This window comes from Alosa alosa, chromosome 5, assembly GCF_017589495.1.
Source record: "Alosa alosa isolate M-15738 ecotype Scorff River chromosome 5, AALO_Geno_1.1, whole genome shotgun sequence".
Taxonomy (NCBI): domain Eukaryota; kingdom Metazoa; phylum Chordata; class Actinopteri; order Clupeiformes; family Clupeidae; genus Alosa; species Alosa alosa.
Window position 1 is genome coordinate 2,897,090 of NC_063193.1, and position 14,339 is coordinate 2,911,428.

At 39.5% G+C, this 14,339-nt stretch overlaps 1 protein-coding gene across 1 annotated transcript; it reads right to left on the reverse strand.

Annotated features, from left to right (window-relative positions):
* Positions 1–4,905: 4,905 nt before the first annotated feature.
* Positions 4,906–10,623, reverse strand: vsig10 (V-set and immunoglobulin domain containing 10). Its single transcript, XM_048242753.1, has 9 exons — positions 10,135–10,623; positions 9,600–9,929; positions 8,695–9,006; positions 8,214–8,486; positions 7,479–7,763; positions 7,046–7,159; positions 6,767–6,779; positions 6,156–6,298; positions 4,906–5,114 (listed from the first exon to the last, which is right to left on the reverse strand). The coding sequence occupies exons 1-9, from the start codon at positions 10,181–10,183 to the stop codon at positions 5,044–5,046; spliced, it is 1,590 nt and encodes a 529-aa protein (XP_048098710.1). The 5' UTR covers positions 10,184–10,623; the 3' UTR covers positions 4,906–5,043.
* Between the last annotated feature and the right edge of the window lie 3,716 nt (positions 10,624–14,339).

Sequence of the window (14,339 nt, forward strand, 5' to 3'; positions counted from 1 at the left end):
GCTGTCCAGAATTGTTAAAATGGCAGGGAAAATCATAGGGCGACCTCAAAAAACACCAGATAATCTATACAGCACTGCAGTACACAGAAAAGCCATGAACATACTAGATGATGACACACACACCCCCTCCATTCTGAATTTGAGCTGCTCCCCATATAGGGCGACGCTACAGAGTACACATGGCAAGGACAAATATATACAAAAACTCTTTTATTCCAAATGCAATTTCCATGGTCAAAAAACAATGGAAAAACTAGACAGAAGGGAGGTGTAGCCAAGAGCACTACAAATGGGCTGGAACTGGTGCTTTTTGCCTTGTGTCTGATGTGTATGTGTGTGTGGGCTAGAGGGAGGGGATACATGTGATGTGTTGTGTTCATCCTGTGGATATATAAGACTTCACAGAAAATAAGAGGACAAGGTTTAACTTTTCTTGTATTTTACCAGGAGTAGTATCAAAAGATTTCCAAGGTTCCCAAAGTTTTCATCTCACTATTGGGCATTGCACCAATTGATCAACAGTGCATTACTTGAATTTGCTTGCTTCAATGGCAAGTCAGGACAATCTTAATCAAATGTTATGCATCATCTGTCAAGAAGATAATAAATTGCCTGTAACAAGTGAAACAAGTCAAACAAGCTGCTAAAATCCATGATGATGTGATTACAAATCGTATCAAAACTCTGATGGGGATGATGATATGGCTAATGATAATAGCATGTTTGTTTACTATAATACCAACAAATGCTACAAGTCATACTCATTCTCGTAAACTGACATCTATTGAGCAGAAAAGAATTGAAGAATCTACACTCTAAAAAATAACCCAAATATAACCCAGCCGCTGGTTAACTATTGGACCAACACCACATTGAGTTATCCCAACCCAATGGTCTGGGTACATTATTAAACCCAGCAGATTGGGTATGATTCTAACCCAAAACACTGGGTTATATCAACACAACGTTAGTTAAATTGGCACAATAGACTGGGTAAAGGTAACCAATGTGCTGGGTTATAACTATATAAATGTTGAGTAAAATTCACCCAGTATATTGGGTATAGATTCAACCCAAACCACTGGGTTATATCAACAGAACTGCTAGTTAAAATAACCAGTTGTCGGGTTTTCTAAACCCAGTATTTGGGTTGCATTGAGAGAAAATGGGCAACAAATAGCCATGCAATGAAATAAAACAGTTCGACATAATTATTTATTTGACAGTTTACTTTATTTTTGAATGGATAGCCTACTCTAAAAGCAGCATCAGCATGTGATAAGTTACTTCCATGAAGACAGCTAGATTCCACGGTCCATTTGGGGTCAGCCCTGTCAATCAAAGAAAGAAAAAAAGAGTAAATTAATCACTGCTATTGACAGAACTTTAGATCAAGACTTTCCACGAACCATGATCAGTGAATGATGTTGACAAACATTAAAAATCGGAGACAAAATATTAGCGCCAACACACTCGGAAACCATGACCACCTCATGGAGTTGTTTAACAACAGACTGACAAACATCGTTCTGTAATATTAACGTTAGTGGCGGTGATAGTTCTACCGTTAGCTAGCTCATGTTAACACATTCAGTTAGTTAAATTCAAGTTGTCTGTAACGTTAATGTTACCACCAAAAACCACCCAGTAAGTTACATGGCTATAATATGAAGCTACCCTGAATGAATTAATATGTTGTTTGGCATGATGATTACCGTACGTAAAGAGACTACTTCGACTGTATACATTAGCTGACACACATGCTGCACTAACACGAAGCATTTGTTAGAGCTAGAAGGTAGCATACCGTCTGCTAACGTTAACCTAGCCAGCTGTTGGTATGCTAATTTTAGTTCTTTGTAAAAGTTTGTTTTGTTTCTGTTCAGCAGTTCATACCCAGTCAACACAGAACTATGTTTTTAAGAGTCTGTCTTTGTGTAGATTTAACATTAACATGAGCAGTAATTGTAAGACTGTAAATTAATGTTAGCTAACGTTAGCTGGCTTGAATGTCACAATTCTTAACCTGCTTAGGCTGAACGAAATTGGCAGGCAGAATATCCATTCATATCACGAAAATCCGTCTGAATAATAATAATAAAGTTAAAAGCAGATACATACTTTCCAAAATCGCCTGATTTCCACTGCATGTTGAAAGCTGCTGGACTGCATGGACAGTTGAAAGAATAACGATTTCCCCCGAACTCTCAAATAACTATGCAGCTGTGTTAAAGTTACCCTGGTGCTGAGTAGTGTGCTCACGTCAGGTGGGGGAGATGAGGGGCGCTGTCCTAAACCATCAACCCAACAAGCTGGGTTACAGAAAATAACCCAACATGAGTAAAAACAACCCCACACAATGACCCAACAGTTTTAACTCAGCGTTTGGGTTGAGAAAATAACCCAGCATTTTTTAGAGTGTAAGGTGTGTGAGACAGAAGATGAGGCTTCTACAAGTGTTAAATTCACAACAACCTTACGAAGAAGTGTTACACCTTGTGCACCTCCAAGTTCTGACAAGGATGCAAGAACATTGCCCTGTGGATATATGGAACACAAAAAATGTTGTGACAAGTACAGAATTTGTGCGTATGATAGTGCGAAGAAACTCATTGTTGCAGCAAAGCATAACCAAGATGTAGTTTTCACACAAATTGCAGATCGACTGAGGGACGATGAAGATAGCTCTATTAAATCAGTCATATCAGCAGATTTATTTTGCCACAATCTCTGTCGCCAGAACTGCATGCAAAATATGAACGTGGCATCAAAGCCAAAGTACTAAAGAAACCAGCCATACCAACATTAAGCAAGTGCTGTTTGCTTGTGGTGCTTACAAGTACCTTCCAGACCCGTGATATGAAAAAGCTGATCTTTGATCACTATGGAGAATTGGTCACAATCGCTCCCAACAGTAGGATGAATGAATCTGACATTTTTTTCTCATCTGATATTAACGCTACTGACTTGCCACCAAGCTGAAGAATCAGGACATAATGAGAGAGGCAGGCACCAAGTTGAGAGAAGTGCTCCTGGACGTTGATTTTGGTCTGCAGAAGACAGGTTCTGTGACAGTACTGACTTAAAAGCATCAATGATACCAGCACCTCTTCTTACGTAGCAGCTCTGTTCAAGGTCCCTAAGCACAAGCTCTTTAGAAGCAGTGAAGCAAGCAACATTACTTGATGTTCATACCCTGGCTTTGAGCGCAACATACCTTGCTAACCCACTAATCGAGATTCATATAGTATACCCCACTGCATTGTTGGCATTTTTAAATTTGTTTGAAATTGACTTGATTTCATAGGCTACCTCGTCATCGTAAGTTAAGGTTAATTGCCTCAAGTAGCCTATAGATAGGCCTACTGGCATTTGGATGGAATACACCTCAATTTAGAAGTAAGCCTTTGTTTCGGATCTCCTCCATGGTGCTTTTCTCTTTTGAAATTTAGCCTACTGATGGGCTACATCAAAGAATATCATTCCATATAGCCTACATTAAAGAAACACTTTTTTAATTTATTTAAATATTATTTTCTTCATTTTTTCTAATGAACAAAATAATGAACACAAGCACGAAACTGCGTGTGAGTGTCAGACTATGAAGGCGTCTGATGCAGGTGTTTTGTGTTTGTATGTGAGTAGCCTGTCACATGTTCCTGGTGTCTCTATTAAAGGAACCATATGTAAGATTGTGGCCAAAACTGGTACTGCAATCACTTTCAAATTACTGTAGAGCGGTGTATCCCCTCCCCCTCCCCCCTGACTCGAAGTTGCCAACCCGGATGCCAAAACACTACTGACTTTGTGATTAGTAGATAGGTGGAGGGTGGCGCATCAGGCCAAAACACAACATGACATTACAAAACACAACATCAACATCAGTTGAGGGCTGCAACTTCACTTTTGAAATAACAATATCCTGGCCGGACTACTGTTGTCAGTGATATAAGTATTTGAAATGAACATGATTTCTTAATGTCTAGTGACATATCAGGGCCATTTTATGATTAATTGAAATACATTTCTTACATACGGTTCCTTTAAGTGTCATTATACATTTATTAGGTTTAAGTACATTTATTTATTTATTCATTCAACAATATGTTATTCTTACTGAATAGGTTATTTATTCTTGGTAAATCCTTAAGAAGCAACTCATTTGTCTTGATCTAAGTAGGTTTTTTTTTGGTCTGGGCCCATAGACTATTAACATAGTCCTTTTAGGCAAGTCCCTCCACTCGGCGGCCATATTGTCACGCTTTTTGGGCACTTATCGGGCTATCTATTTCAGGCAGAACTGCGTGTGCGCTTCATGAATCACGACACATCAACCTCACTCCAGCTGCGAGATCCCAACACATGATTGGCACGATGTATTCACATGTCAAGTTTTGGCGGCGGAAGGGGCAGAAGTGTAGACGACTGCCTTGTTTGCATTACAAACTAACCCCATACATTTCTACGGGAGATCTTTTGAGTGCTGTATCTCCTCATTAGAAAGTCTCTGCTGTTAATAGCCTACAACTTTACTTACCATGCCACAAACTACTGCAATCCTAATAGTAACACTGACTACAAAACAAAATATATACATATCATTATATACATGCATTCAAACATATCAAACATTCAATACTACGTAACACCCATATACTATTAAAACCACCTGTGGTGCCAAATTATAATAGTTTCTCTTCATCTTAGACAAGTCTAATTCGTAGGCCATATTTTGATATTGGATAGGCAACAGGATACTCAATGCTAGACTATTTTGTCATAATACATGTTTTTTTTTTTTTTTTTTTTTTTTTTTTTACAAAAACCTTTCTTCCTGAGATTCCACCCTACACTCATATCACCCATCTATATGCTACTGCTGTTCAAATAATTAAAACGTAGGTCTACATAAAAGAAAAGTTTATGTAAAAAGTAGGCCTACATTAAGGTTAAAGTTCCATAGCAATCAATTCACAAACTCCTCAGATTGGATTAATGTCCATGGAAATATTTACAATATGTATAATGTAACTCTTCAATCTTCTATTCTGCCACAATAATAGCATCTCGGTTTTCTTGAGATCCTTGTGTGTTTTCTTGGTCTTCATGATCACCTGTAAGTTAAAAACAAGTCAGTGTTGTAAGGATCCTAATTCCCAGGCTGATGATAATCCTTTCAATCATATGGACTTTTGATCAGCTACTAAGTGTGGACCTATTGTGCGCCTACTGTCACATGCTTGTCACATGTCCACAGGAGAAGTTATAGGAACAGGAAATCTAATCAAATGTATACATTGTCATGTCTTGATTGATTCACTCCAATGGTCTCACTACAACAATGGTCTCAGTCTCATCAACAACTTACCATGTGATCCCTATCAACGTAACCAATCACAAACTGGGTAGCCTATTTAAGGGAAGTTGGCACAATGTTCGAGGAGTTACTCTGTAGCCAGAGCCTCCCACACCACTTTGGTGTGTAGTCCTCTTCTGAGCCGGGTATCTTCATTCTGATTACGGTAAGTATTCCTTTAGCCTGTTTTGTAAACTTCACAGTATTCATCTTATATGGACTTCTATGTGTTGTTATGAGTAAGTTGGACCTGACAAATAAATTGTTACGCTCTGATCCGCATAACCTTTCTATGTACTTATTGACCAGAGTAGTCTTAGGTAAGAGTGGTGTCACAATGAATGGCTAGGATTAGTGATCGCCACCGTAGAAGCTAATCAACTCAAGTGGTAAGCTACAGCAGAACTGACTACTGTAGGCTGTTGGGTGATATAACAATGGACAGTTTGTCAAAGATGGTCTGGACAAGAAGGTCCTTAGCTCAGCCTGAACCCTCTGTAGCACAGGGTTTGATAGACTGTTTAGCATGCTGATGAGTATAGCAGTCCGAGACAGCACTGTAGCCTCTGACTATCTTTCAGCACTAGTACTACTAATTGTGTTTTTCCGATTTCCTTCGACCACAGTTCCCTCATTGGTTCTGAAATGTGACGTCTACATTACAATGTATGAATCAACTGACAGACACTGTCCATTGTTTTTGCCCTGAGATGGGCAGTTCAGAATACATGATATAGCCTACTAAATGATGATTTCATCATGGTGGGATACCAGCTGGACTTAAGTGGTCAGGACTTACTGGATGGGATCCGATGAATCTCCACTAGTGTTGTGGAGTGTCCATTTGACAAGACTGGCAACTGAGGCACTGCATCCTGAAATATCTCTTCATCCTCTGAATCCACCAGATTTAGTACATCATTCCTCTCCTCTGTCATAAAACTTACACAGAACATTTGAGTTATTATGCAGAATGTACATTCTGGACCATGCACTGATAAAGAAGAAGAACTGCAGCTATTTGGACAATGGTCAGCAAGGGGTGCCAGTAGAATAAACCCTGTTATTGGACAAACTTCAGATGTTTAACCACTATTAATGTCCTTATACAACCTTACATTAGAAATTGGAATGGACAATCAGAACAGCTAGGCTACTTGAAAAGACCATAGACTGCATTAAATCCCACTATGATTCTGTACGTCCATCCGTCTGTAGACAATTGCTTGGCCAGTGTGGATGTAATCATTTCTGCACCTGGATATTTCATAGCTCGTCTTAATCTTTATGTTATTCATCGGACACCCTTTTCAACAAAAACTAAACAGTTACATTTTTCACTGGATAGATATGTTGTTATGTTATGCCTCCCATGACAACAAAGAAATATGTGGTATGTTAAGTACTCACCCAAACCGGTAGCCTAGAATTGAGAGAATAAAATAAATGTTAAATATAAACACAAAACATTGTTAGTGTTACAGTGTTAGAATGTGTCAGCTCAATAAAGTTTAGGTATTTACCAAACTATGGTATGGTATTTACATTACATACATATGTATTAATATTTTTCAGACTCTTTTACTGTTATATCTCATTACAACTGTATAAGAGTAAAAATCTTGGATTATTTGAGGCAGACGAGCATTAGACATTGGCAGAAGCAGCAGCAACATTTAAGTTTCCTACCCAAGCAAATTCTGTGGCGGTTTGAGTATGCAGCCATTCCGATGCAAATCCCAACTCCGAGAATCAGAATAGATAAGAACATGCCAACAATCCCACCTGTGTAGGACACTGAGGCTGTTTTAGAAACAGAGATAAAACAAAAGATCACTTCTGTGGTCATGGTGAAGTTTACATCAGACACTTCAGATACTCGGCACACTAAAAGTGCATAACAATATTCTTTCTGGGGCGATAATTATGTTTCCTACAACACTATTGTTTCAAAAACAGTATTTAACAGTTTTTTTCTCCATATGCAAGATGGAACCCTACTTTAAAAAACACATAGGTGACCATCATAGTCATATTGGTTGTTTCTAAATAATATCATGGGACTCCCTTTACAGTACATCTGCAGCTCAAATGTAGATTTAGCCCCACCGAGTATACTCACACTTGACTGTAAGGTAGATCTCTAACTCGCGGGCAGCCACTGGATTCTCACTCCTGCAGAAGTAAGTGCCCTCGTCCTCTTTAGTGATGTTCACTATGGTTAGACTAAACGTGGGCCCCAGGTCAGAAATAACATACTTGGCGCTGGGCTTAACATCTAGGTGTGCAACAGTTCTCTGCCATATGGTTTTGGCAGGAGGGACAGACTGCTTCTCGGTGCAGGTCAGTGTCACATTGCTTCCTTCCACTACCGTTACCAGTGGTTCGCCCTCAGGGTACGGAGTCTCTGGGAAATCATATAATTATGTTTAAGAGTTTAAAACTACATTAAAACTTAGCAGTGCATGTAAAACAAATCCTAAAGCAAATAAGAGCAAATCTGGTTAATTTCATGTGGATCAATGCAACAACATATTCAATGACTTTCAGCCACTGCATATTCATTATTAACGTATGATTTTAAGGGAGAGAATTTGGTGTTAATGTTACTTGTCCATTATAAAAACAGAGCCTTAAGTCATCAGAAATGTCCAAAGCTGTTATATATAGTGATCTATTTTCAACGGCCGACCGGCACATGCATTCAGGCACAGTGCTGAGAACTTTAAGCCCTGCTATTTCATACAGGTAACAAAAGCCCATGTACAAACAGTACAGTGAAAGTGAAACATTAGATGTTATGTCTCTCATAACATGATGGAAAACAAGATGAAACCTTGACATCCTTTTGACTTACTCAGGGTTAAGTGGCAGAACTTTTCTTCACCATCACTCATGACAACGTGCTTCCCTTGGCACCTAAGTTCCTGACCATCACTCAGTAGACTCCTGTTCAGTGTCACCTCCACCGTGTCATCTGTAGAGTTGAACACTGCCCCCCCACCGGAGGCCAAGTCTTCCCACTGTAAGGTGGGCGCAGGGTAACCCCCCAGCCAGCTGCAGATAAAAGTAATGATGGAGGAGTCATTCTGTTCTCTCCAACTGCATTGTGGGTTACGTTCAGGTGGATCTATGCAGGGAGAAAAAAAACAGAGATGGGGAAAACACACACACACACTGATGAACTTTCCAAACTTGTTACACAAAGAACACTGGATGGGTCATTTGCCATGTAGTTTACAGTGAATGTGATCTAAATATATAAAACTTTAACTTTTATAAAAGATTATAAAATCAGACATGTAAGGAAGAGTGAAAACACAAAGATGAACACCTACAATACACCAACAGCTGTAGAGTCTTGCCCATTTGCTTCTTAGATAACGTATTCTCTACTAAACACATGTGTTCTCCCTGATATGTCGGCGAAATGTTCAGGTCCTCAAACTGTACCAGAGTCCCATTGCCAGAAACTAAAGTGCTCCTGCTTGAGTTGGCCCATTCCAATATCCAAGATAACGTCTGTGATGGGTAGGACACGGAGGGTGTTGTGCACTTGAAATGAACAGTGGTGCCGTTTGGGACATACAGGGTTCCATTTGGGAGTTTTTGTGCAGGTGAGATATCCAGGGTCACATCATCTGGACTGCCTGAATTGACAACAATGCACAACAGTTAAACTGTGAAATGTATTGACCATATGAACAATGCACTAGTTAAATATGTACCACAACCCTTGCATACCTACTGCATAGATAGATTACAACCTGTACAGTTCCTTAGAATGAATTATTCATACAACATTCTGGTATTCATTTTATATACTTGGTCAAAAGTTTGTTGAATGTTCTTCTGGTAAATAAATTTGTATTTGTCAATTCATTTTCACATCAAATTAAATGCAGCAAACAAATACAAACGTATCACAGATTAAAGAGGAAGCAATTTTGACACAATGTGGTTACAGTTCAAACTGTTAACCCAAAGTCATCAGCAGTTTTCTCCCATCCCAATCTCAGTTAGTTTCACACGCGCTCTTTGAATGAGAACAATCAACACTGCCAGGGGTTAAAACTACAAACAATCCAGAAGAACCAGTTTCAGATTGGATTACAGGTGTGACATGTCAAATCTGTTTACTGTTAGAGTTTCTGCTCTTTCAGCAATACATTTTTGTAAAGCAACACTCCTAATATGAATTATACAATTCTATATTATCAGAGGGAATGTATATGAAACTTACTGACAATCTGCAGAATCACCCCTGTATGATTGTGAACCTTGCTTATGTCCTTTGACGAGCATTGACACTCATATAATCCGTCATCAATAGTCATTAACCCAACGATAACCAGGCTCCCATTGTCCAATATGGTTAAGTGGCCTGGTACAGGTTTAAGTTCTGAAGAGTGGTTACGTTTGATCAAATTGGTACCATCTTTGAACCACTGTGTCAGCGCTGGAGTAACGTTGGCAGCCAGGTCATGGCAAGGAAGTGTAACATTCTGACCCAGTTCTCCAAAAACACTTGCAGGTGCTCGCCCAACACCTGCACCACCTTTGACAAATAAAACTTTCGGGAGGAGAGAGAGATAAAGTCAGAAACGAAAGACAGAAATGGAGTATGGTGAAGGCTAAACGTCAGCAATCAAGGTCATGACTAAGTTAAATGTGATCGAATAGGCCTAATGAATGATAAATCGAAAGATCATTTCAAGGTTTGACCAATTGAATTCAAAACGTGCGTAAAAAGCGTAAAGTGTAACATCTCGGCCTACCTGTTTGACACGAAGATGCAAAATATAAAAATATAACAGCTAATCTCATTGTTGGATTCGTAGGCTATCTTGGTTTGGTCCTCTTTAGAAACAGAACAAAAGCTCCCACGGCGATCATTAGAGAATCTCTACACGTAGACTTCACCACTGGATGATCTAGGTAAACTGTTAAATTCCGAATGAACAAACGTCAGGGAGTGATAAACTCATGTCAATAGTTTGACTTCGATCTGTGTGCGAAACTGTGCTTTAGCGATGCTTGGTTTCAACAAAACCAACCGAATGAGATTTTTCTCCCATACCTGTTTACTCTCGCACGCGCTCCCGGAAACATAGGTGTACCTACCGGGCCACGCCTCACCTTCTTAAAGTTACAGGCCTATAGGAAATAAAACCAGTATAGTGATAGGAATTTCGGCTATTTTTAGTGAGATAGAATTTTTGGTGTTCTTGTCACTGAATGACTGTTTTAAGCCGTTTAAGTTGTTAGTAAGGATTTATTGAACATACTTCTCGCTTTTATTTCACACAAACATACGGGTATTTGTGGGAGTTTGAGGGCGTTTTTGGGAGGTAACCAGGTACGTCATGCTGTTGGAGGTGCAAACGCTGCATCGCCATCGAGATCACAGTAAGGAGCTGGCTATAAATGTATTTTGTCGTGTTTAGTTGTATAATTAAAGTAGACTTCATAGCCATCCATGCACTTCTGGCTCCTTGGCTATGAATTTGGCAACTATAGCGGACTTTTTGACATCTTTAGAACACTGAACATATCGGAGCTGTCAATTGTTGAGTTACTCCAGTCTAGATTTTTTTTACGTTAATCACTCCTATGATGTATTGCTATTGTCTATCCAAAGCAAAATGCCTGTTTCAAAGTTAACTGATGGTCAAATCAACCAAAACTCTGATTGTTTGCACTGTTGCGTTTTGTGACCACTCTGTGTCTACGGGGCTCCCGTAACACAGTAGAGATCGCTACTCCTGTAGGTGTGGGTGCGCTCGTCTTCGGACTGTGAGGATTTCACAGGGTAAAAGAGGAGGTATGCGTTTTGTGACTACTCTGGTGTTTAAAGGGATTCCCTTTAACACAGTTGAGATCGCAACTCCTGTTTGTGTTCGTCTTCGGACTGTGATAATATCACAGGGTAAAAGAGGAAGTAGGGTCATTCCACGTCAGTTCAACCAGGGCCCACGCAGTTAGGTCTCAAAAAATTCTGAAAAAATTACCAGCTGTACCTATGTTACCCAGGAGACACACTGTAAAATTACTCTTATGTAAGATCAATACTTTCCAAGATACAGACAGTTTTACAGGGGGAGGGGGGTGTCGATTTTTTTCGGCCTCTTTTTTTTGTCAAAGTTCACAAGCCCACAGCGCAAGAATTAAACCATGTAGGAGGCTCAAATGTTGCATGCTGTAACATAAATAGGAATAGTATGTAGCAAAATCGTCACGTTTGGTCTGGATAATTCTGCATGGTCATAGCTGTCCCTCAAAATTGATACAAATTTTATTGGAGTTTTTGGCTGGGCTCTGTTTATGCCTTCAGAAGACATTTTTGTACTCAACATAGGCTCTTGATTTATTTTCCTTACTGAGATAAGTAAACACTCTCACAAAAAGCAATGAACAGAAAATAAATCCCTTCAGTATAATCGTGTAAATAATAGTGTTTAGGTATTGAATTTTATATTTACCATCGTGTATTTTATATCGTGTGTGTGTGAAAGCGGTTAGCAACATGGTGCAGTGCTTCATATCTGACTGATCCTGATGCATGGACCTATGCATGGTCTGCTCTTAGACCACCATATTCAGTTTATTAACTTGCTGTGAATTATTACACAAAATGTTCATTAAATGTACGAAGAAGTATTTCTAGGCTAATTATTGATTATATGACTCGTACAGTACAAGCTGACCCTCGGACACACAACAGTCAATGTGACCGGATTTAAAGTGTTTTTCACCCCTTTGGACGCTCTTGATTTTGTCCTTGAAACAGTGAAGTATTCATGGGGCATGGACGGTTTGCTAACCATTTTACTCCAGTGTCTAGAGCAGGGGTGGGCAAACTGCGGCCCGCGCCCGCCAAGCACTTTCATCCGGCCCGCCGAGCATTTCATTTAGTTATCAGGCTGCTCGCTATTTTTTTTCCTGCGATAGAGACGACGTTGGTTAGCTTTACTGCAAACGGCTTTTCACTCTCCTTAGATAACGTCTACAATGTCAATGTCAAAACATCATGTTAAATAGAGATAACATCATGTTAAACTAAGTTAACAGTTATCTCCTTTGCAGCAGATCTAACGTGAACATTATGCAATCCATTTAATTGGGAACGCGTCTGCACTCACGAGAGGGAGAGAGAGCAGGTTCCAGCTGGCTTGTGATTGTTGATAATTGATATCTCCTTATAAGAAAGTTTTAAAAGGAAATCATGAAGGCAACAGTAGTTCCCACTACTGACCATTTAAAAACTGTGAGAGGGCCCAGCCGTAGGTACAGCACTAGTCATAGCGGAGCAGGCAGAAGATCATTGAGAAATAAACGTGAATTAAAGCGACTGTCTAGCTAGTTCAAAAGTACTTAGTCGAGCCATAAAGAGTCCTGTATATCCTCATTAAGTTGATGTTGCCTATAAACAACAATTCATGTTCATAGAAACAAGGTCACTAAAACACAATATATTTCCCAGCTAACAATTTATGGTTCCCAAAACGTTCTGGGAACCATAGTTTTTGGTTCCCAAACGTTCCCCTAACGTTATCTAAAGGTTGCAACCTTTAGCGAACCTTCCCCTAACCGTTGCAACCTTTAGAGAACCTTCCCCTAACCGTTGCAACATTTAGGGAACATTCCCTTCCCTAAACGTTGTAACCTTTAAGGAACCTTCCCCTAACATTGCAATTTGCATACCAATTTTATTATTACTTTAAACTGCATGAGCAGGAATGCATTATTAAACTACATTTGCAGGAATTAATGAACAGGCAAAATTGATGGGATTTATAACTTTAATATAAAATAATCAAAATACAAAAGGTCTAAAAATATATATAAACATCAGACTCCATGTTACCCAAATATACTAACACAAGGAATTTGACTTTGTTAGGTGCTCTATACAGTCAACAAATGGACAGACATACTGTACAATAGAGACAATATACATTATGGCAGATACCAACACAATAATATATAAAACAACTATAGAAATAAGACATAATACCAATATAAGTACACATGGAGTGTGATGTAGAGTGCAAAGTAATAGTGCAAATGTAGTGTGCAAGACACATATTGGAATGATAAAGTATGTAATGTGCAGGTGAATGGTCAAAGTGGGGATGACCCCACTTATCTGCAGTTCAGGAGAGTGATGGCAGTGGGAAGAGAGTTGTTCTTGTGTCTGGTTGTTTTTGTGTGCAGGGATCTGTAGCGCCTGCCAGAGGGGAGGAAGTTAAAGAGTGTGTGTGCAGGATATGTGGAGTCTTTGGTGATGGTCTCTGCCCGCTTAGGTCCCAGAGTACAAGTCCTGGAGGGAGGGCATTTTGTTCCTCCTCTCCTGCAGCTCAGTGACTGTTGAGCAGGACGACAGCAATACGTCATCAACTGGAGCAGAGGGAGGTGACTGGGAGCTCCTTAAGAGCATGAGCAGCTCATCCATCTTCTCCTCAAATGCATCCATTCGCTGTGCCATGCGGTAATGGTTGTCCTTATTGCTATGGAAAAATGGATGGTGTTAGTTTTAGTTGTTAAATGCATTATATACTTGCATATGTAAACAAATTAAGTGAGTCTTCTTACCTCTTATTTCTGTCTCCATGGCCAAGCCACCTCCCTCTGTGTGATGAGTCACTTGTGCTGTTTACAACAAAAAAAAAGTTAGTTACTCTCAAGTTCCTGGTCATGAAATTGTATTTACTTGGAAATGGAAAATTCAAAGACACTGTACCTTCAACTGGGTCCCAAGATGAAGTGGCAGGCGTTATAATAGACCCATCCAGCTCTGGGCAATGAGCTGGTTGCCTGTGTGGTGTTGACTCATCTAAAAAGAAATTGAATATTGGTCAGTTCATTTATGGTAGGTTTCTTGCACATGACCTTTGCAAAAGATAAACCTATGCTGTTACATTAAACAATCGCTAAAAAGAAAAAGAAAAAACTCACATGCAGGTGGTGGAGGCAGTGACAT

What these genes read in the sequence shown, in the direction of transcription:
- vsig10 (XM_048242753.1), bottom strand. Translation starts at nt 10,183, where the DNA reads ATGAGATTAGCTGTTATATTTTTATATTTTGCATCTTCGTGTCAAACA. An exon ending in TGCATCTTCGTGTCAAACAG is followed by an intron (nt 9,930 to 10,134) that starts GTAGGCCGAGAT and finishes TCCTCCCGAAAG; the next exon opens with TTTTATTTGTCAAAGGTGGT. An exon ending in TCTACAGCTGTTGGTGTATT is followed by an intron (nt 8,487 to 8,694) that starts GTAGGTGTTCAT and finishes CTCCCTGCATAG; the next exon opens with ATCCACCTGAACGTAACCCA.